The 21,995-nt window shown below is 39.7% G+C and overlaps 1 protein-coding gene across 1 annotated transcript; it reads right to left on the reverse strand.

Annotated features, from left to right (window-relative positions):
• Window positions 1–702: 702 nt before the first annotated feature.
• On the reverse strand, window positions 703–4,857 carry H1-7 (H1.7 linker histone). Its single transcript, XM_072765425.1, has one exon. The coding sequence runs from the start codon at window positions 2,385–2,387 to the stop codon at window positions 1,569–1,571; it is 819 nt and encodes a 272-aa protein (XP_072621526.1). The 5' UTR covers window positions 2,388–4,857; the 3' UTR covers window positions 703–1,568.
• Window positions 4,858–21,995: the final 17,138 nt, after the last annotated feature.

Below are 21,995 nucleotides of genomic sequence, written 5' to 3' on the forward strand. Positions count from 1 at the left end.
TGAGATACAACAGCAAGCATTTTGCTATTAGCTTTGCATAGGTTTAAAGCAGTGATTCTCATTTAAGGGTGTGAGAAGGTGAATATTAGCATCACTTAAGCTTTCTTTCCCTCCTTTCCTCCCTTCTTCCCTCCTTCCATCCTCCCTTCCTTTTCTTTCTGTGTGTAAATACACATACCTGTTCCCCCCTTGTAGAAGATACCACACTCTCTGAAAAGCTTGGTCAGATACACTGAAAAAGCTCCCCACCTTGTTCAAACACATTTCCACCTCCCACCATCACTCTCACCTCTTTACAAGAATGAAAGCACCTTCCCAGTGTCTCCCTTCTTCCTATTCCTTTGGATTCAGCTGGAAACAGAAAGTCATTTCCTTGAATCAACTACTCTGATGTTTTTACTTCTCTAGGAACCATTTCTGTGTTCTGTCTTGTCCTATGGCATTAGAATCATTCCCATTCTGTTCTTAATCTCTACATTCGGAGCTAAAAGAAATCATACATTTGCTCTATATTTGGCATATGATGCTCAATACATGTTGTTTTTTAAGAAAAGTAAAAGATCTAGCTATTCATTACCTGGCCTTCTCATCTTATATTTCTGATATGCATCCTATAAATATTCATAATTTCCTCTCGTTAGTAGTACTTTCCCCGTTGACAATTCCCTCACTGCATTTTGTCAAAGCCGACATCATGATACTTTAAGTCCTTATTTTGCTAACACTTAAAAGCCCCTAAAACCATCCTAGCCCAATTCCAACCTTTTTTTAGAGAAGGAAACCAAGACTATGAACAGTTAAGTAACAACTCAGCCAAGGTCAGAATGTGGAACTTTGACTAGAATCCTGGTCTCATTAAGTGCTGATCCAGTAGAGTTTTCTGACATAGCTCATTATCACATCATCACAAACTATTTATACTCTTATTTAACTCTCATCAAAGAGCACCTACCCTGTGCCAAGCCCTGTGCTAGATGCTTTCACACACACCCATTTAGCTGAAGATTAACATAATAAGAAAGTTTTAAAGTTAAAATAATATCAAGTCAGGTAAAAACTACAAACCCATTACAATCCACTTGGGGAGAAGGGCCTTTTTCCCTAAAGGAATTTCAGTTAAGAACATTTTGGGTCAGTGGAACCACTCATCCTATAAAGGTTGCCTACTCTTCTCTTGTCCCAATGATGCCCCCTACTTCTCTCTTTACATGCCCTTCTCCCCAAAACTGAATTTGGATCTGACCAGGTGTCTAACATTAATCCCCTCAAGTGGCTGCTTTTCTTCTACCTGTTTTCTTTCTTCCTTCTGAAAGGCATTGGCCTGGGGCCTGAGGCAGGAGCAGAATCACCACATCTTTTTGTCCCCTCACCCCTTCTGCCCCGCCTATAGATCTCACCTCAACACCCACCCTTGCCCTTACCCTTCCAGGTGCGGCAAAGACAAAACGGACACGGTATAGTGGAAAGGTCTTGTATATAGTTTTGTCCACTTCAGTGTGTGAGAGCTGCTCTGATTCGAGCCTACAGGAAAGGCATCTGTGCCTGGAGGAAGGGCAATTGCTCCCACCCTACAGGTACCCGGCTGCATTCCGAGCACTTTCACATTTCGTGGAAGTCTTTGTGCGGGCAGCCCTTGGCTCACGAGTCTTCCCCTGACTGCTAGAATCGCGGTCAGTCTTCACCAAGGTTGTCTTCTGGAGGGTGCGTTTTACCGGCTTCTCCTGGTCTTGCTGCTTCTCTTCCCTGGGCTTCAAGCCTGGCCTCCTCCTGTCTTCTCGGGTCCTAGGCCTGTTGTCTTCCTTCAGGGTCCGTCCTTTCCTCTCCTCCATCACCTTAGCCCTCGCTTCCTCCCTGGCTCTGGAACGCACCGAGTCCTTGGCTCTTGCCCTTACCTTCCTCACCGCCGCGTTTGCCCTGGTGCTCCGTCTCCATACCTCCCTGGCCTTCTTGGCCGCCCTGCGATGCGTGCTGCGCCTCCGTGGGCTCCGCGGCCCGGGAAGGCTCCTCCTCGAAGAGCGCGCGCCCTCCGCCAACCTCGGGCGTCCTGGCTTTCTCTTGGGCTTGGGAGTCTTCCAGACCCTGAAGTAGCCCGAGGCGTCCCTGCCGCTGACCCGGAGAAGCGTGCCCTTCACATCAGACTTGGGCGCTTCGCCCGAGGGCCGGCAGCACTTCCTGCGCACTTCGTAGCCAGCATTTCCAAACTCCTTCTTGAGGGCAGCAAGGGTCAGCCCTTTGTGCGCAGTGATGGCTCGGAGCAGCAGCTGGGAGACTTTGAGCACCGAGCGCGGGCCCCTCCTGGGCGGTGGCGGCAGGGTTTTTTCGGCGCCCAGCTGGGTTTTAACTTCAGTGGCTTTGGGATCACCAGTGGGCCCAGCCACCTCAGCCATGGCCCCGCTCCCGCCTCTGCGGGGCCGCTGCTGTGGGCTTCCCACGCCGCGGCGCGAGCTAAAGCTGAGGCTGGCTGCGGATGTCACAATGGCAGGCCTGACTTTCCGGTCCTGGCTAGGGAGCTGCCGCCAGACCCCACCCAGGTGGGGGGCCCCGTCAGTCTCCACTTCCTTCTAGGTCTAAACCAATCCAGATCGTGGCGTCTATGCACCCCCCAAAAATCACCTTTATCATCTCCGGGGTTTGTTCCCTGCCCTTGTTATGCTCCCACTTCTCATGACCTTGATCTTAACCACTTTCTGAAGTTCACTGTTTTTCTGTGGTCCTGAACACCATCTACCCACATTTCCCTAAAGTGAAAGAAGCTGCTCCCAACTATCTAAAACAGGTAATACAATGCCTTTAAAAAATAAATGTGGTAGCCTATCACACAAAACCTGATCTAGAAACTCCCACCTTTAGGTCTCACCGGCTAGAGATCTACAGTCACGTCTCCCTGACTCTCCACATGGTGGATTCTGTGCAAGAATATGAAGGAAAGAAAGAGCCACTGTGCTCCCTCTACCCTAAACAATGATTCCCACACCTGGGAAATTCAGATGCCTCATTTAGGTGGATAGAAACCAACCAGTTTCCAAACAGACTAAGAACTCTGGTCTAATCATTATTCTTTGACCAGACTTTGCTTTTCTGCCTTTTGTTCCTCCTCTTGGATTGCTCACTCCCTTTCTTTGTTCGGATATATCCTGCTTATCTTTCAAAGACCTGCTAAATCCTTTCCTTACTGAAGCCTCCTCAACTCTTTCAAATGATTTCTCTCATCTTAACTACCACATTAAACTTTTGCAATCCTACACTGCATTTTACTTAATTTAAATGAATTTGGTACTAGAGGGTATAATGCAGCACACTAGTTTTAAAAAGAAAACAGCCTGGACTTAGAGCTGGAGACATGGACACATATCTCAGCTCATTAACAGCGATATGGCATCGATAAACCCCTCCATATCTTTAGATCTGACTTCTTTATCTTAAAAAAAGGCCAATAATCCCTTCCTACCAACATCACAGAATTATTCGAGAGGTTCATTAGAGGTTATGATAGATGACAAAGGATTACCCAAATATAAGGCATAAAATTAATTTTACTCTGAATGCTTATGCCTTTCCAACTAAATAAAGTTTCCAGAGAGCCAAATAGCCTTTGGATTTCTATGGCCCCTGCTGCATCTAACACTATCCTTCATTATACCCAGCAGGCATTTAATAGAGTCTTTGTAAGCTCCTCTGGTAAGGCGGCTTTCTCTGGATTCAAAGGAAACTCCCAGGGAATCAGGAGAAAGGAGCAGGATGATCCTTAAAGAGTTGAAATGAAGGGGACCAAGGTAGCTAGTTACTCAAGGACTTCTTATTTTGGACACAGTCTAGTTGGGAATTATTCAAAGAATACTTCAAATTGCAAAAGCATATCATACTTCTCCAAAGGACATTCGATATACTCAGCAGTCACAGGCTGGACTATGACATCATTTCTTCTAGGAATCAAAGTGCTAGGAAGTGGCTTAGGCCAGTACTTCTTAAACTTTAGTGTACTTCATAAAATACTGATTCCAGTACATTAGGTCTGGGGTGGGGCCAGAGGTTTTACCTTTCCAACAAACTCCTCGGTAGTTCCATATGATTAAAATACAACTGTTGGGGAGTGAGGAGTAGACAATGAGAGGGAAGTGGCAGGGGATTAGACTGGAAAAGTAGATTAGGGCCAAGGTGTGAAGGACATGTAACATAATGACACAGTTGTAAGTAGTCACATAGCAGTAAATGGTAGAGTGTGGGTTCATACGTAAGTCTACTTAATTCTAAGGACTAAATTATTAACTATGGAGCTAGGTTTCCTTTTCTCCAAGATTGACCTTTATGTATCTCCACCACAGAGCAAGAAGTTTATATTCTCAATCACAGTTCAGAATCAGAAGGATCTACAAGCACTCACTGTACTTTCTCCCAGTATTTAAATTAGAGCAAGGTACTGTGTTAGTCCAAGAGACTAACACATCAGCACAGGGACAGTGCACCAACGAAGAGCTACCAGGCAGAAAGGTAGAACCACATGGACCAGGTTTTCTCTCATTTGTGTAGTCTCTTGGTCTGGCTATACTTCCTGGTTGTGTAGGCCACTAGCTGTAGGATGGGACAACCATCATGAAAAAAAGACAAGAACCACATCAGGGGCACTGGGTGGCTCAGTCAGTTAGGCATCTGACTTTTGATTTTGGCTCAGGTCATGATCTCAGGGTTGTGAGACTAAGAATCAAGCCCCTGAATCAAGCCCCACATCAAGCCCTACGTCAAACTGGGTATGTAGCCTGCTTAAGATTCTTTCTCTCCCTCTCTCTCTACCCTGCCTCCCCATGTCTGGAAAAAAAAAAACCAAATCAAACAACCATGTTTATTGATACCCTTGTGATGACAAAAGAGGACAATTAGAAGTCTCTGGGAAAGGCTGATGTCAAAGGAAAAGAAATATTTGTGGAGAAAAAAAAACAACATGGCAAACAAAACAAAAAATTTTCATTTATGCATAACCATTTCTTTATACATTTCTGTGTAAATATACTATAAGTAATGGAAGAATAACAAAAAATGAGAGGTAAGAAACAAAATGCTTCACTACCACTAAGCTGGCTCAGAAGACAAAAAAGCCAACTACCTGATAGAAACTTTCTGCTGCACCAATCCCTCAGAGTTCTTTTGTTCCCCTTTGGAATAAATCTACTTGCCAGACCTCTTCTGACACCCCAAAGGAAAAAGATACTTCAGAAAAAACAATTTCTTTAGGAAAAGAGTCAGAACAAGCCAGTGTCATACCTCTAATCAGGAGATACCAACTCCAGCTCCAGAAAGACAAGACTGAACCATCCCTTCCAATTTTAATCATCTATGATTATAAAACAGAAGTAAGCACCTAGCACTACCCTGTTGTGAGAAAGATCCATTGCTCTTAATTTCTGGAAGCCTTGGGGTTAAGGGAGGGGGCAGAGGAGGTAAAAGGATACTTGGTGATAATGTTTAGCCTAAATCTTTCTGCTTCAAGTTCCAGGAAAGATCATATTATTTTTTTTAAGATTTTATTTATTTTATTCATAAGAGATATATATAGAGAGAGACAGAGGCATAGGCAAAGGGAGAAGCAGGCTCCCCATGGGGAGCCCAATGTGGAACTGGACCCTGGGACTCCAGGATCACGCCCTGAGCCGGAGGCAGATGCTGAACCACTGAGCCACCCAGGCATCTCAAGATCATATTATTCTTTGTTGGTAACAAGACTCTTCTGTGGTGGTCATGACTGTTAGGTCTCCAGAGGAACTTGGTTGATTTAGGCATAGCAACCTTTAATTACTATACAAAATTCTAAGAACGTCAGAGGTTTTATTAATCTCACTTCCTCACATAGAGTTATGCAGCTCTAACTTCATTAAGGATAACTCCATGCAAGAGTACAGCAAAATTTAGTAGCACACTTTTATCTAACTTCAAACTATACCTAGGACCCCAAGTTTCTAGGTCTTGCTTACTCAAATACCTTGTATTTGATCAATTTATCTTTCTCAAAACCAAATGATATAAACCTATTCTACAATCTATTACAACACTCTGACTTAACCTTAAACTGCTAATTGGTTTTCCCCCAAAAGACTCTTTTCCTCTCCTGAACCACTATATACCTTCCACTTTAATGCAAATAACCCCACAATGGTCATTTCAGCAAACAAACCCACTAGTCTACTCATGGCTTTTGTGAGAACTAAAGTGGTTTACACTAAAGAATGTGAAAATAAAAATAGCAAGATTTCATAAAAGTATGGAGACAGAATAGCGATTGGGCATTTATCCTTCTAATCCTCAGCACAATTGTTCTAGAAGTGAGTCTAGAGAATCTAGATCCAGGTGATGTTACTGGAGGATCAGGCAAATCTCTCAGCAATTATCCTGAAAACATGAAGGTCCAGTCTCCCTGACTCCTCCCAAGAAGCTCTAAAAAACCAGTGTAACACACCCCTCCTCACAAATATAAAATCTATACTCATCCCTCCAAAAATGACAAGAGAGAAATAAGGGCTTTGCTATCGGCAAAATCTTACCCAAGTACCTTTTTTCCACTCAAAGTTGTCCTATATGAATTAAATCCCTCATAAATTGAATCAAGCATTATTAATAGTTAAGTCTTTCCATGAGCCCACAATGTGGGACCTCTAAGAACCATTCTACTATAGCACTTAAATATGAAAACTGAAAACCCATTTCTCTGGGGTTTTTTACTTTCAATATGAGGCTCAGGGCATTCCAAGATAGACAATCTGCAGTCCCACAATAACACTACATTCTGGGCAACATTCAATTCTGTCATAGTTAACTGCTCCCAGCCATCCATGCCCTTGTCAATTCCCAGAATATTGTACAAATGAACCCAAAGCATAAACACACACACACACACACACACACACACACACACACACACACAATGGTAGAGTAAAAATCATTTACCATATATATGTAACTCTTGTAGTCAGAGAATTGAAATATCCCAGAACTACAACTCACTACAGAGAAGCTTATTTCTATCTTAATCTCTACAGATCTAAAATACCAGAAAATCCAAATTCACTAATTAAAAATTGCTTTCCTTCAAATTAAATGGTGTAAATAAATGTCCATGCTCAGGAATATGAACAAGAGCAAGCCTAATTTGCATTCTCAATTCACAATACACATTCTGGAATTATACTGCATAACTTTCCCAATTTTTTCCTTCAAAACTGCAGTCCTAAATATTTCATTTCAAACACATTTACCTCTCCATTTCCTGTTAAAAATCACATCTAATTTTCTATCTTAAACCTACTCTTCTCTCTTGGCTTTTTCTCAGCCTTTGATCCTTTAGGGAAAAAAAGCTACTATTTACTTATTGAAGGCCAATGGATCAGGTATTGTGTTTAAACTATCACTAATTCTTTCAACAACACTGAAAATTGGATAATATTATTCACATTTACAGATGAGAAGGTAAATGGTGTACCAAAGGAGAAGTCTGGAATGAGAATTCTCTATACCTCACAGGTAAACCCAAAAAGGATTCCTATTTTTTCATCCTCAACCTAGAGTAAGGGAATTGCCACACTAGCTCTTTTCTTCTATCATTTCACTAATCAAAGCTTTGAGCAAGCAATTCCAATTCTCCTTCCTCACTATAATTTCTACCATATACTGTGGAGAACCAGCTACGGAGCCTATCTGAGAACTGAATCTCATAGTCCTCAGCACACTGGGGATAGGTGAGGTCCAGAGTCAGCACACAACTCTTGACCACATGGTTCTCTAGATACAGCTCCTCCACTCCCTACTCCTTGAGTCAATGGCCTATTCATTTACCTCTTCAAGTCAACATGTTTTTCCTCTGCTTCCCAAAGTTAATAATTCCTATGGCCACTATGCTAGTGGTGAGTCTGAGTCTTGGTCCCCCTGTCCCTCAGATTAAAATTCAGTGAGACTCAGTCTTTCTTCACATGGTTGCCTCCAACTATCCTGGATCCTCAGCAATATACTAGTTATGCCAGTTGCCAATTTATTGCTTTTGTTATCTGAATGTGAAAATGGATCTGGGCCTTTTATTTATTTTTTATTTTTTTAAATTTATTTTATTTATTTATTTATTTATTTCGTCTGGGCCTTTTAAATATTTCTCCTTTTTCAGCTAAGATCATGTTAAGTTTTGTAGTAAAGGGTACTAGAAAGACTTTGCGGGACAAGAGGGTTTTCCCTTCTAGTTCTGGTTCTCTGTTCTTTACCAGGTTTCTAGAGCAGAGGTTGAAAAACTGGCCCATGGGCCCAAACCAGCCTGCTGCCTATTTTTGTGTGGCTTTATAGGCACAACTCAAGTGGACTAGCACTTTTAGCTGCAGAGAACAAGACAAAATGTACCTAGTTCTACTTCATGCTCCACTCCCAACGTATGCCTCCCTGGCCTGGGCCATGTCTTACCACTCTCTAGGACCACATATACAGTTCTGAATTCTCCACTGGTGGCACTGAAAAATACATTTATATTTTTAAAATGAATTCCAACCTGGGCACCTGGAGGGCTCAGTTTGTAGAGGATGAAACTTTTTTTTTTTTTTTGAGAGACAGAGAGAGAGAGTGAGAGAGAGTACATGCATGCACAGTGGAGGAGCGGGGAGAGGGAGAGGGAGAGAGAGAATCTTAAGGAGGCTCCACACCCAGCATGCAGCCTGATGTGGGGTTCAATCTCATGACCATGAGATCATGACCTGAACCAAAATCAAGAGTCAGACACTTAACTGACTGAGCCACCCAGGTTCCCTAAGCATGAAACTGTTGTTCATGAGTTCAAACCCCAAATTGGGTGTAGAACTTATTTAAAAATAAATAAGTAAAATTCCAATCCTTAAAATCACTTTCACTATTTTAAAAAAGATCCTGAAGCTTTTATCTCTTTGTCATTAGACCTAACTTTTAACAAGTTAGGAGTAACTACTAATGAGAAAAATGTATATGATATAATAGTTAAGAACTTGACATTTTTTTCAACAAAATACTCCTGTTTCACCAAATTTGAATAAAATTAATATGGATCAAAGAGTTAAATATAGAAAAATGAAAGCAGGGAATAGTTCAGATATTTATCTGATTTTAAGAAGAAACATTTTCTAAGCATTAAGTTAATGGAAGAATTCACAGAGGAAATTTCTGACATAATTATATAAAAATCTTAAAATTTTGTACATTAAAAAAGTAAAAGAAGAGTAAAAAAGTAAACTGAGGAAAAATCTGCCCCAAAACTCTATTAGTTATTCCAAAATTAAGAGTAAACCTCCAAATTAAGAAATGTCATGAAAATAATGACTAATACGTGAAAAATAAGCTCTTCCTTTGACTATAATAAAACAACAAAATAGGTAATGATTTTTGACCTATCAAAGTAACAAAGATTATTTTTTAATAAAAACATAGAGATAAGAGACTTTTATTTCTAGATCAGACAGATTAATCACACTCCATTCAACCTCTCATACAACTAAAAACCTTGGACTAAAATATGTAAAACAACTACCAGAAGACTCCAAAAAGCAGATGCAAGCAGGCTAAGGGTCTCAGGACTTAGGGGACAAAGTAGCTGCAAGTTCCTTGGATTTTCTTTTTTGAGCTAGGCATAGGATATATATATATATAAATATTCCTGCCTAGATGCTAGTGCAGCCTAAAAACCCAGAACTTCCAATGGCCCTGACAGGGGAAAAAGAGAGAGAGAGCAGAGAGAGAGAGAGAGAAGAATCTATTCTTGCATGTACTCTCTCTCTGTCTCTCTCTCTCTCAAAAAAAAAAAAAAAAAAGACTGGCAAGGGAGGACTGTGGGATGGAAACTTTCTGATTTTTATACCCATCCCACTCCAGGCGATTATCCCCAAACTAGCAGCACTCCTTCCCCTCCCCATCAGCAGTGATGTAGCTCCTGAAGACCAAAGCCCTATTTCAGGCTTCTATTCTCTACCAGGGAAGTGCTAATAAAGAGTAGAACTAGGGGTGCCTAGATGGCTCAGTTGGTTGAGTGTCCAACTCTTGATTTTGGCTCAAGTCATGATCTTGGGTCCTGAGATTGAGCCCCATGTAGGTTCTGTACTAAGCACAGAATCTTCTTCAGATTCCCCCTCTTCTTCCCACTCACTCTCTCCAATAAATAAATAAAATCTTAAAGAAAAAAAAAAGAGCAGAGTTACTCCCCCTTCCCGCTGTGCAGCAGTGGCAGATTCTGGATACCAACACTGTAGGGACTCAGCAGAATGGAGATGACAGAAGGAAGAGTCATTGAGCTTGAAGATAAATATATTCGGTATAAATAAGGGAAGGAAAAAAAATGAAATGAGTTGAAAATAGTCTTGGAGACCTGTAGGACAATATCAAAAGGAACAATATACATGTCACAGATGTCTCAGAGGGAAAGAAAAAAAAGATTGGAGCAGAAAAAAATATATAATACATACATATAAAATGGTTGAAAACTATCCAAATTTGGTGAAAAGTATAAATTTACAGATCCAAAAGCATAGCAAAACCCAACAGATGAACTTAAAATTATAGTCAGGCATATCATAATCAAATAGCTTAAAATTGAAAGAAAAAAATCTTTTTTTAAAGAAGATTTTATGTATTTATTTGAGAAAGATGGAGCAAGCACAAGCAGGCGGCAATGGGAGAGGAAGAAGTAGGCACTCTGCTGAGCAGGGAGCCTGGCTTAGGGCTAGATCCCAGGACCCTGGGATCATGACCTGAGCTGAATAACTGACTGAACCACCCAGGTGCCCCTGAAGAAAAAATCTTAAAAGCAGACAAAGAAATACAAGACATTACATTTAAGTAAACAGTCAAATGATGGTGGTCAGGCCAGAAATTAGTGGAACATTTAAAAATGACTTGTTATTGGGGCACCTGGGTGGCTCAGTCAGTGAAGTATCAGACTCTTGGTTTCAGCTCAGGTCATAATCTCAGGCTCCTGAGATTGAGCCTTAGTGGGGGCTCAGTAGGGAATCCGCCTGATATTCTTTCCTGCTCTCTCCCTCCCCCTCCATTCCTCCCCTTGCTCCTGCTCAGAGGCGCTCTCTCTCTAAAATAAAATAATCTTTAAAATGACTAGTTGTTGGTCCAAATGGCTTCTAAAATCTCTTCTGTGGGTGGCAAATTGAATTTGGTATTTGCATGTAATTAGATGAACAACTGTACACATGAAAAGGAGGTACTGAATAATTTACTAAAGCGTATCACCTTCTCTGAATGAGGTTTAGAGAGAAAAAGAAAAGGCCTTACTCTTCCCTAGGGCACTGATTCTCAAACTGTAATCAAGCCTTTCAAGGGACTATCACAAGGTAAAAACTTTTCATAAATAATCCTTAGACATTATTTACCTGTGTTGACATTTACTTCAATAGTGCAAAACCCAATAGCAGGTAAAACTGCTGGTCTCTGAGCGTGAGTTAAAGCAGTGGCACCAAACTGTACTAGAAGACACTATATTCTTTACCGCTAAACGCTGATAGAAAAGAAGGGAAGGAAACAAGTTTTACTTGAAATACCTTTGATGAAGCCATGAAAATTATAATTTTATTAAATTTCAATCCTTGAGTATCCTTCTTTTTAAAACTCTGAGTAGCAAAATAATTATTTTATATATTTTATATTTAAATAGTTATTTTAAAATTTATATTTATTTTTATTTATGTCTGCATATCTAAAGCAATTCTGCTGTGGGCTGAAGTTTTTTCCAAAGAAAATGTAGTGGGCAGCACCTTCCCTGCTTACTCTCCCTTAGTCCTGTTCACTTTACCTGCCCTGATCACCTAAGTCTCCTGCCTCTTTCCTTGCTGTAGAATAGTTGTCTTCAGAAAATCTCCATTTCTGGGTCTTCTAAAGTTATCCTTCAAAAATTCGCCCTCTTCCTCACCTCCAGAAGTGAATGAAGGCTCACAACAGTTAAGATTTATCAGGCACACAGGCAGGGGCTTGCCTGGGAGGTGGAGGGGCCCTTAGAAGGCCAGACGAGTCCAGATTAAAACATGGTTCCAGGTCGCCTGGGAGGCTCAGCGGCTGAGCGCCTGCCTTTGGCTCAGGGCGTGACCCCGGGGTCTCGGGATCGAGTCCCACATCGGGGAGCCTGCTTCTCCCTCTGCCTGTGTCTCTGTCTCTGTCTCTCTGTGTGTGTGTGTGTGTCTCGTGAATAAATAAAGAAAATCTTTAAAATAAATAAATAAAATGATGGTTCCCAGGGAATCCTCTTTGGAGAGGGGCAGAGCCTCCCACAGCGCCACGGCCCACAGAGGAAGATAACGGATTGGCCGTGAAGGCCGGGAACTCACACCCCCAGGCGCCTCCAAGCCCAGTCATTAGGGCGGAGCTACCATGTGGGAAGAGAAAGAAAACCCCCACACCGCCTCAGACTCAGCTCCCAGCAGGCCCCTCATGATGACGACGGCAAACGTTAGCCAATGAGAGCAGCTGCTCCAGGGGCTTTCCCGCCCTTTCTCTCAGGCCGGAGACCCGCGGCTCCTCAGAGCCCCGAGGAGGGCGCTCACAGGGCACCTCCCCCGGGGAATAGCGGGAGCGAGAAAAGGAAGGTGGCAGTCCAGGGGAGAAATGCGACTGGCAGGGTAAGTCCAAAAAGCGAAAGGAACGCTGAGAATGAAGGTTGTTTCTGCGGGGTTGGGGGGAGGAAGGTGCTGGCCAAGGGGACGGCCACGAGACTCTTGGAGGTGAGGAAGCGACTCATGAAAGGTCTGGTGTGTGCAGAGAACAGGGAACAAAACATCTGGTCAGAAAGGGTGGCATGGGCAGAGCCACAAGACATCCTTGCTCCTGTACACAGACCACACGTATTTCTGGATAATTCACAAAAAAAAAAAAAAAAAAAAAAAAAAAATCCTTTTTCTTCCTGTGTCTCCTTCATCTTCTGATCTTTCCTACTGTGGGCTCCATGTAGTGCTATAGCAGCCTTGAGCGCTCAGCCTTTCTGCTTACCTCATTCTCCTGCCCATTAGCAAGCTTTTTACCAGACATGTTATTATTTTTTTTTTTCAGACATGTTATTAAAATTAACTCCCTCCCCCACAAAAACCACACAAAAAAGCCAAAGAAAACAACAAAAGGAGCTGGGGCAGTTCAGTGGGTTTTGTTTTGGTTTGGTTTTTTTACAGATTTATTTATTTATTTATTTATTTATTTATTTATTTATTTATTTATTTGAGAAACAGAGAGAGGCAGAGACACAGGCCGCGGGAGAGGCAACTCCCTGCAGGAGCCCTTGCGGACGAGATGACGCCCTGAGCCAAACGCAGACGCTCAACCGCTGAGCCACCCAGGCGTCCCAATGGGTTAAGTTTCTTACCCTTGATTTCTGATTCTGGTCATGATCTCTCCATCCTGAGATGGGAGTCGGCCTCCTGCTCAGAGTTGGGCTTGGAGTCTGCTTCAGATTCCCTCTCTCCTCCTTCTGTCCCTCCCGGCCCACATGTTCTGTTTCTCTCTCTCTCTCAAAAAAGAAAGAAAGAAAGAAAGAAAAGAAAGAAAGAAAGAAAGAAAAGAAGAAAAGAAGAAAAAGAAGAAGAAAAGAAAAAAACCCAAACCAAACAACAAAAGACCCCTCCCAGTGTTACTGCTAGTTTATGCCTTTAAAGATGTGTAAATGATAAACACACCAAGATACATGTGAATAAGATACCTCCAGGAGAATGTCAGTTTTTGTTTTTGTCATGGTGGGACTTCATTCTGAAACATTGGCTGTGCATATTAGGATTACCTGAAGGGCTTGTTAAGAAAAGAGCTTGTTGGATCCTACCCCATGTTTCTGATTTAGTAGGTTTAAGATGAGGCCCAAGAATTTGTACTTATTTGTTTTGTTTCAGGTATACAACACAAAGATAGTTGTATATATTTTGAAACAATCACCATGCTCTCTTGCTATCATTCTGTTACAAATTTTTTTTCTTGTGATGAGAACTTACATATACTCTTAGCAAATTTCAAATACTCAATACAGTGTTACTAACTATACTCACAATGCTATACATTACATTCCTATGACTTATCAACTGGAAATTTAGACCTTTTGACCTCCTTCATTTCACCCACCTCCCCTCCTCTGGCAAACACCAATCTGTTCTCTGTATCTGAGTTGGGCTTTTTTCCTTCTTTTTTAGATCTCAGAAATGAGTGATATATATATCTTTCTTTGACTGATGTCATTTAGCATCATGGAACTTGAAGAAGTTCCACCCATATTGTCACAGATAGAACACAAAGATTTCATTCTTTTTTTATGGATGAATAATATCTACTGAATAAATATATATGACATTTTCTTTATCCATTCATCCATCCGTGGACACTTAGGCTGTTTCCATGTCTTGGCTATTGAAATAATGCTGCCTGTACATGGAGGTGCAGATATCTTTTTGAGTTTCATTTTCTTGGGATAAATACTTGCAAGTGGAATTGCTAGACCATATGGTAGTTCTATTTATAGTTTTTTGAGAAACCTTTATACTGTTTTTAATAGTGGCTGCACCAATTTACATTCCTAACATTGGCATGAAAGTGTTCTTTCTTCCACATCCTCACCAACACTTATTATTTCTTGTCTTTTTGATAATAGCTATTATCAAAATAGGTATGAGGTGATCGCTCACTGTGGTTTTGATTTGCTTTTCCTTATAATTAGTGATGTTGGGCATCTTTTTCATGTTGGCCATCTGTATGTCTTAAGATTTTGCCTTTTTAATATGTTCCCAGTTGATGCTGTTGTTGCTGTTCTGGGGACCACATTTTGAGAACCACTGGACTAGCATATCTAAAAAGAAAAAAATTACCAAAGTTCAGGCACTGAACTAAAATGAGTGATTTATTTTACATGCAATTCTTATCAAAACTGTAACAGATGGGGTTAATATTTCTTTACAGGGAATAAACTTGGCTGAGGATAATGACTGAGATTACTCATTCTTAGAGAAGCCGGCAATTTACAAAAACATACCACTCCACCCTCAAGCTGGACCCCAGCTTCATATTCTTCTTTGATCTAAAGAATAAGCAGGCAGAGAGAACACTTTTGTGCTATACCTTTGCTAATAAAGACAGGCATACAAACCAATGGAATAAAGAACCCAGAAATAATCCCTCACTTATACAGTCAAATGATTTTTGACAAGGGTGCCAAGACCATTTGATAGAAAAAAGGATGGTCTTTTTAACAAATAGCGCTGGGAAAATTGGACATCTGCATGTAAAAGAAAGTTGGAACCTTACCTAGCACCATATACAAAAATTAGCTCAAAATGGATCAAAGACCTAAATGTAAGACCTATAACAATGAAATTCTCAGAAAAAATACATAGGATAAAGTTTCATAACATTGGACATGGTAATGATTTTTTAGATATGATACCAAAGGCACAGATAACAAAAGAAAAAATGGACAAATTGGTATTCATGAAAATTTTAAAAATCTATACGTCAAAAAACACTATTCACAGAGTAAAAAGGCAACCTGTACAATGGAGGGGAAATATTTGCAAATCATTTATCTGGGTATCCAGATAATATCCAAAGTATATAGAGAACCCCTAAAACTCAACAACAAAAAAGGAAACAGCCTGATTCAAAGATGGGCAAAGGACTTGAGAGGACATTTCTCCAAAACTACACAAACATCCAAAAAACATATGAGATGCTCAGTATCACATCTCACACCCATTAGTTTGGCTACTATTAAAACAAACAAACAAACAAACAGAAATAAAGTGTTGGGAAGAATGTGGAGAGATTGGAACCCTTGTGCACCATTGGTGGGAATGTAAGATTGTACAACTGCTATGGAAAACAGTGTGATGGTCCTTGAAAAATTAAAAATAGAATTACTATATGACCCAGCAGCTCCACTTCTGGGTATAGAGCTAAAAGAATTGAAAGCAGCATCTCAAAGAGATTTATTTGTACACCCATGTTCATAGCAGCATTATCCACAATAGCTAAAATTTATTTATTTATTTTTAAAGATTTTATTCATTCATTCATGAGAGACACAGAAAGAGAGGCAGAGACACAGGTAGAGGGAGAAGCAGGCTCCCTATGGGGAGCCCGATGTGGGACTCCATCCCCAGACCTGGGACCATGCCCTGAGCCAAAGGCAGACGCTCAAACCGCTGAGCCATCCAGGCGTCCCAACAATAGCCAAAATTTAGAAGCAACGCAAGTGTCTATTGATAAATGAAAGGATAAGTAAAATGTGGCATATACATACAATGAATATTACGCAGCCTTAAACAAGAAGGTAATTATGTTAAGTGAAATAAGCCATTCACAAAAAGACAAAAGCTATACAATGTCATTTATATGAAGTACTTAGAGTAATCAAAACTATAGAGACAGAAAGTAGAATGTTGGTGGCCAGGGCTGAGGAGAAAGGGATAATATTGAATTATTATTTAATAGGTATAGTTGCAGTTTTACAAGATGAAAAGAGTTATGGAAATGGATGGTGGTGATGGCTGCACAACAATATGAATATATATATATTCATATGTGATACCAATCAACTGTACAGTGAAAAAATGGTTAAGATAGTATGCTTTATGTTTATTTTAACCCAATTAAAAAAATTTTAGTACCTTTACTGAACTGTGTTCCTAGAAGAGTAGCTGTGGGTGAATCATTTCACCTCTCTTCAACATGGGCATATTGGACTACAGCAGTTAGACCATCAAGAACCCTAACTTGTTGCTACTTTTCCTCTGTGGGTCCCATGCTTTGAAAGATTGTGTCTTGCATAATACTGTGTTTGCTATGAAACTATTTGTTTTATATTTCTTATTAATTAAAGACATTTTTGTTTCTGGTTAGCACTAGATTGAACCATGATTGCCACCCTGAGTTGAGATGTCAGGCAAAGGCAGAAAAACAAGATTTTATATGGGTAGTTATGAGATTTCTGTTACAACATTTCAAATATTGAAAATTGTTAATTAACTCCTAAAGGTTTAGAGACCACAGGCTTGACACCACAGAAATGGTTGATTTTCAAGGTTCTTCCTCTTAACATATATGATTCTCTGAAGGTATGGCTTCCTATAGGCACAGTGCTGACATAAGGTTATGGAAACTTGTACTACATCAATCATAACTGGACTGACTGAGGCTTGAGTGTGTAGGATAATGCCATCGATATCTCTGGTTCTTTACTTTGCCCAGAGATGAAACAGAAATTAGAAGTAAAAATGGAGTTCAGAAAAATGCAGTGCAGTTTTTGGTATCTGGAGACCAGTTCAAAGAGAGCACAAGATATGTGGTCTTTGAGGCCAAATTCTTGGACTTCTATTATGAATGATAAATGATCACTGCACTTGAACCAGATAAATTTTTCTAAATAATTATTCATTTCCTATGAATTGTATAGAACATTACCTAACAATGGAGAAAAGCCTCTAATTAGTGTGAATTTCATAGACATTATATAGAGTGAAGAAAAGAGACATGAATACATTTTGTATGATCCCATATATATGAAGTTCAAAACAGGCAAAACTAAGCAATAATATAAACCCAAAATGTTTAGTGTTTTCAGCAATTATTATGGTGGTAGTCTTAGCATTGTTATTCTGAGAATGTATTGATGTGGGATAAAGCAAATGAATAATTATGACATTTTCTAGTTCTATTGTCTCTTCATCCTTAATAATAATCAGGATTACTAACGTAGGAGAAAGGAGGTATAGATGTAATACCAAAAAAGTTGAGTTAAAAACTCCGTAGTCTTGAATTTGAATTGGAAACATCAGCATGAATTCACAAGGTACAAATATAAACATAAATACAAATATATAGCTGCTACATCCACTGGAAATGCCTAAAAACAATAAGGAAAAGAAAATAAAAAGAACAGTCACCGTGAGTATCCCTAGTGTCTGTATTTGTGGTCTTGAAATACCACTTCACATTAGAAGAAATTAGGGTTTCTTTTTTTTTTTCCTTTAAGATTTTATTTATTTATTTGAGAGAATGAGCAAGAGAGCACAAGCAGGAGGACCTGCAGAGGGAGATGGAGAAGAGGCTGCCCGCTGAGAAGGGAGCCCATCAAGGGGCTCAATTCCAGGACCCTGGGATCATGACCTGAGCTTAAGGCAGACACTTAACCAGTTGAGCCACCCAAGTGTCCCTGAAACCAAGGCTTCTTATAGAAGTAGCCAATTCCAATCTTAAGCAGGAAATGTACAAGATAAGCTTGGAACATCTTGAGACATGGGATAGTTATGAAGCTTTCAAAGACTACTAGGGTCATATCAAAAGACCCCAGCAGCCACCTGAAGATAATACACTAGCCAAAGAATGGATAATTCGAGTATCAATAAGGATAAGAAAAGCATAGATTGAAACCCATGAAATATGTTTAAAACCGTGAGTTCATAATAGGTATTTAAAAAGGAAAGAATTGGCCACTCACAGAAGATAATAGGAACCAATTCATTACCTGGTAAATGAAAGAATCAAGCATTCATCTGGCCTTTCCCATATGAACCATACCACTGCATACCCAAATAGTACGTGAAATGGATGAAGTATCTCTTTATATAAAAGTATCCCAACTAACATATGGAAAAAAAAAACTAGAATATCACCATTCTGCAACTCATGATAAATTAAGAGATTGATTCATCATGCATCAATAGCTGTTAACACTACAAAGAGAAAACTAGGTACCATTTGCCTCCTCTAGTCTTGGCAAACACTCTATATATATATGCTACTACTCAGCCATCCAAAAAAAAAATGAAATCATTGCAACTTGCAATGACATGGATGGAACTAGAGGATATTATGCTAAGTGAAATAAGTCAATCAGAGAAAGACATAATATGATCTCACAAAGTAACACTGTGATTGGGTATCTAAGTAAATTTTATCTATAGAGAAAACAAACTAGAGTAAGGGCAAAGATATAATTGGTAAAGAAGTAGCATTCATCCATTTAATTGATAGAGAAATTTTTGGCATTTTGTGGGTTGTACAATGCTCTTGTCTGAAGTGGATGTTCTTTTGAGATCATTTATGTCTGATTAAAAAACAACATAGCTTAGCTATAAGTTTCAAATCAGTTGCTAGTTATTAGAGATAGTTATTTTTCTTTCTCACTACATTCCATTTGTAGAAACCTTACATTAGATGTTTCTCATTTAAGAATTATGAAAGGTAATTTTTCTTTGCTCTTGGTGTTGAAAAATAAAATTCAGGCTCACAAATGTTGAAGGGCTCTCTAATCAATCTCAGACCTAAGAATAAGTTTTCCTTTTGAGTAGTGACTGGGACCTTTCTTCTCCCCTCAGAAGTTACTGCATTTTGAACAGTGTAAGAACTCTTTGAAACACATAAAGAAATATTATCCATATGGTCCTCTCAATAGATGCAGAAAAAGCATTTGACAAAGTATGACAACAATTCACGATAAAAATCCTTAATGAATTAGGGATAGTGACTTCAACATCATAAAGGCCATATATGAAAAACCCATAGTTGCTATAATCCTTAATGGGGAAAAATTGAAGGCTTTTCCTCTGTAACCAGGAACAAGACAGGGATATCCACTCTTGTGGCTATTATTTAACATAGTACTGGAAGTTCTGGCCAAAGGGATCAGACAACAAAAAGAAATAATAGGCATCCAAATAAGCAAAGAAGTTAAACTCTCACTAGTTGCATGATACTCTGAAGAAAATCCAAAAGACCACCAAAATGCTAGAACTGATACATGAATTAATTAAAGTCACAGAATACAAAACCAACATATAGAAATCTGTGGCATTTCTATACACCAACAATAAAGCAGCAGAAAGAGAAATTAAGGGATTAATCCCATTTACAATTGCACCATGAACAATAAGAGACTTAGGAATAAACCTTGCCAAAGAGGTGAAAGATATGTACTCAGAAAATTTAGGAAAGAAATTGAAGATGATGGACACTGAGGCTCCTTCCACAGTTTGGCTATTGTGGACATTGCTGCTATAAACATCAGGGTGCAGGTGTCCCGGCATTTCACTGCATCTGTATCTTGGGTAAATCCCCAGCAGTGCAATTGCTGGGTTGTAGGGCAGATCTATTTTTAACTCTTTGAGGAACCTCCACACAGTTTTCCAGAGTGGCTGTTGAAAGATGAATGGATAAAGAAGATGTGGTATATGTATACAATGGAATATTACTCAGCCATTAGAAACGACAAATACCCACCATTTGCTTCAACATGGATGGAAGTGGAGGGTGTTATGCTGAGTGAAATAAGTCAATCAGAGAAGGACAAACATTATATGATCTCATTCATTTGGGGAATATAAAAAATAGTGAAAGTGAATAAAGGGGAAAGGAGAAAAAGTGAGTGAGAACTATCAGAAAGGGAGACAGAACATGAGAGACTCCTAACTCTGGGAAACGAACAAGGGGGGTTAGAAAGGGAGGTGGGTGGGGGGTGGGAGTGACTGGGTGACGGGCACTGAGGGGGGCACTTGATGGGATGAGCACTGGGTGTTATTCTATATGCTGGCAAATTGAACACCAATAAAAAAATAAAAAAAATAAATTGAAGATGACACAAAGAAATGGAAAAAATATTCCATGCTTGTGAATTGGAAGAACAAATGTTAAGATGTTTGCACTGCCCAAAGCAGTCTATATATTTAATGCAGTCCCTATCAAAATATCACCAGCATTTTTCACAGAGATGGAACAAACAATCCTAAAATTTTTATGTAAGCAAAAGACCCTGAAAAACCAAAGCAACCTTGAAAACGAAAAGCAAAGCTGGAGGCATCACAATTCTAGAATTCAAGTTATATTACAAAGCTGTAGTCATCAAGACAGTATGGTACTGGCACAAAAATAGACACATAGATCAATGGAACAGAATAGAAAAACCAAGAAATGAACCCAAAACTATATGATCAACTGGTCTTCAACAAAGCAGAGAAACAATATCCACAGGAAAAAGACAGTCTCTTCCGCAAATGGTTCTGGGGAAAACTGCACCACTCTCTTATGCCATACACAAAAATAAATTCAAAATGAGTGAAAGACCTAAATGTGAGACCTGAAGAAGAGAACATATGCAGTAACTTCCTTGACATTGGCCATAGCGACTTCTTTCTACATATGTCTCCTGAGGCAAGGGAAACAAAGACAAAAATAAACTGTTGGGACCTCATCAAGGTAGAAAGCTTCTGCACAGTGAAGGAAACAACAAAAGTAAAAGGCAACCTTCAGAATGGAAGAAGATACTTGCAAATGGCATATATCATAAAGGGTTAGTATCCAAAGTCTACAACAAACTTCACAAACTCAACACCCAAAAAACATATAATCCAGTTTAAAAATGGGGAGAAGAGAGGTGCCTAGGTGGCTTAGTTGGTTAAGCGCCTGACTCTTCAGGGTCATGAGTTCAAACTCTGTGTTGGGCTCCATGCCCAGCATGGAGACTACTTAAAAATATGTGTGTGTGTGTGTGTGTGTGTGTGTGTGTGTGTGTGTGTGTTTGTATAAAATAGAAGTACCAGATGATCCAGCAATTGCACTTTTAGATATTTATCCAAAGGATACAAAAATACTGATTCAGCAAGATAACATGCATCCTGATGTTCATAGCAGCATTATCAACAATAGCCAAATTATGAAAAGAGCCCAAATGTCCATCAACTGAGGAATGGATAAAGAAGATGTGGTCTCTATATACAGTGGAATATAAAAGACATCAAAAAAGAATGAAGTCTTAACATTTGCAACAGTGTGGATGGAGCTACTGTGTATTCTCCTAAGTAATATAAGTCAGTCAGAGAAAGGCATATCATATGATTTCACTCATGTGGAGTTTAAGAAGCAAAACAGATCAATGGGGGCAGGGAGAGAAAGGCAAACCAGAAAACAGACACTTAACTATAGAGAACAAAGGGTTACTGGAAGGGAGGTGGGTAGGGGGATGGGTTATGATATGTATTAAGGAGGGCACTTGTGAT

The sequence above is a fragment of the Vulpes vulpes genome, chromosome 8 (assembly GCF_048418805.1).
Source record: "Vulpes vulpes isolate BD-2025 chromosome 8, VulVul3, whole genome shotgun sequence".
Lineage (NCBI taxonomy): Eukaryota > Metazoa > Chordata > Mammalia > Carnivora > Canidae > Vulpes > Vulpes vulpes.

Excerpts from the sequence above, each read along its gene's own strand:
- H1-7 (XM_072765425.1), bottom strand. The coding sequence starts at position 2,387 with ATGGCTGAGGTGGCTGGGCCCACTGGTGATCCCAAAGCCACTGAAGTT.